Source organism: Mirounga angustirostris, unplaced genomic scaffold (genome assembly GCF_029215605.1).
Source record: "Mirounga angustirostris isolate CCGP_5_RB_7025 unplaced genomic scaffold, mMirAng1.0.hap1 SCAF_6, whole genome shotgun sequence".
Lineage (NCBI taxonomy): Eukaryota > Metazoa > Chordata > Mammalia > Carnivora > Phocidae > Mirounga > Mirounga angustirostris.
Window position 1 is genome coordinate 116,465,955 of NW_026991714.1, and position 2,445 is coordinate 116,468,399.

The 2,445-nt window shown below is 41.8% G+C and overlaps 1 protein-coding gene across 1 annotated transcript; it reads right to left on the minus strand.

The window, feature by feature from the left end:
- Positions 1–249: 249 nt before the first annotated feature.
- On the minus strand, positions 250–1,275 carry LOC123847092 (olfactory receptor 6C75-like). Its single transcript, XM_045879203.2, has one exon. It carries the CDS (start codon positions 1,273–1,275, stop codon positions 250–252), a length of 1,026 nt encoding a protein of 341 aa, XP_045735159.2.
- Positions 1,276–2,445: the final 1,170 nt, after the last annotated feature.

Consider the following 2,445-nt stretch of genomic DNA (forward strand, 5'->3'; position numbering starts at 1 on the left):
GAAATAGTAAATGTATAAATTTACTAAATTTTAGAAATTTCAAGCACATGGTTTATCAGAGGGGAGAAGAAAAATTTAGTAAAGAATTTTGCAATTAATCATTATCATCAATATGTGGAATATTTAGGAAGAAGCTAGCCATGCACTCAAGGTAAGATGTGGCCTTGAAAAACAGATTTCCATTTCGCTAAGGATGTGCAGGGTCAAGTGAAGTCTGCCAGAGACCTTACACTACAACTCTGTGGACTGCTACATTGGCCAGAATGAAGACAAATGGTTCTCTAGGCCTTCCACTCCAGGGCCATGTGATTTATATCTTGATATTTTCATTCTGCACATTGTCTCCCTCAGAGCCCTGTGGACCTGCTTGTTCCGCAGAGTGTAGATGACAGGGTTGAGCAGCGGGGTCACCACTGTGTTCACAAGGGCGGCCTCCCTGTTGGAGACCAGCCTGTTCCTTTGCTTTGGTTTCACATATATAAACACACAGCTGCCATACATCAGAGAGAGGACTATGAGGTGAGAAGAGCAGGTGGAGAAAGCTTTCTGTTTCTCCTTTGCTGATGGGAGTCGCATGATCGTGACTATTATGTTGCCGTAGGCAATGATGGTTATGATAAGGGATGTCAAAAGGATAAAGGAAGTGAGGACAAAGGCCAACATATCAACAGACCTGAAGTCAGAACAGGAGAGATGAATCAGGGGGCCAAGGTCACAGAAGAAGTGGGGGATGACATGGGGGCTACAGAAGGGTAACTGGGAAACCTTTACTACCAGACCAGTGATGAGAGGGAAGGCCAAAGCGAAGCAGGCAGTGACCAGGAGGAAGCAAGTCTTCAGGTCCATGATGGTCAGGTAATGCAGAGGCTTGCAAATGGCCAGATACCGATCCAGAGACATCACTGCTATGAGGAGAAAACCTGCTGCTCCCAGAAATAAAAAGACAAAAGCTTGTATCAAACAAGCAAGAAAGGAAATGGTTTGTCTGCCTAAGAGAAAGATGACCAGCAACTTAGGAATAACAGCACTTATGATACCACACTTCAAGAAGGAGAAAGTGCTGAGGAAAAAGTACATAGGTGTGTGGAGCCGGGAGTCAGCACAGGTGATGGTGACTATGACAGCATTGCCTGCAATGGATGCCAGGTAAGCCAGCAGGTACACCAGGAAGAGGACCTTTCCCAGGTGCTGGATGGCAGGAAACCCCTCCAAAGTGAATTCTTGGACATTTGTAACATTCCCCATTTCCATGGGCATGTCTTTCCACAGCAGCATCACTGCTGGTCTTAACCTACAATGAAGAAGACATCAGGAAACACAAAGGTTTTAGAGGAGCATATGATTAAGTTATTTGACTATCAGAGAAGGTGGAGAGGCAGATAGTAAAGTGGATTAGCCAATTGGTTCTTGAATCAGAAGGACCTGAGTTCAGTATTAGTTCAATAGTGAGTTCTAACTCATGAGAGATGGGTCATTTTTGGAAAGTTAGCCTTTTTGAACTTTACTTTCACCCTCTATAGAATGAAGATGATAGGATCTACCTGTTCATGTTCTTGTGAGAATTAAGTAAGGTAAAGCATGTAACTCACTTGGCATATGATGCCAATGTTTCCTATGTGTTCCTCAGAGTCTCATTATAATGTTATGATCATTAATATAATGCTTAGTAGATCATCATTAGTCAGCAGAAGTAGTGACATTTTTCTAGTTATACAACATTTTCTTTTTAATAATATTATCAATTTGTAAACATAACAATTATGTTAGTAATATTCTCCTTGGATATCCTTTTTAATAATGCAAAACATTCTGTGGTGCAAATTGTGATCACCATCATTTGTTGAGGACTTATGCTTGGTACTATGCTGGTCACTGAAATTCAGTATTTCTATTCCTCTTCACAATAACCATGAACCGCTTCTTATAAAGAAGCAGAAACTGAGGCTTTGAGAGTTCCAGAGAGTTTAGTTCACATAGCTGGCACTTTACCTAGATCTTCCAGCTCCAGAGCCCCTGCTGTTTCCAAATGCAGTGTCAAAATACTTTAAAAGGGAAATAAATGTATTGTTGATGATCTTTAAACTTGAAGTGAACAATTAGCTTTATTTTAATTGTTTCTACACTTAGTTAGTATCACTGATGAGTTAGAGACCTGGGGAATGGCATGAGGCTTAGGGAGCATCTACATTAGCACAAGCATTTTATACAAGAGACAGGAGATCAGAGACATTGGGAGCTTCTCTACCACGTGACATAATTTGTAAATCCAGGATTTACCACCACCCCACCCAGGGTTCATGCTGTCCTGTGATGGAGGTGGGAGCGACATTAGGTCATAGGAATTAGCTCAGTTAGGTGTATGTGCTGGGCACCTGGCATTCATGCACTCACTCTTACATCGAAGCTCAGTGAACATTTTGCTTTCCTCAGATCTCTCAATCAGTG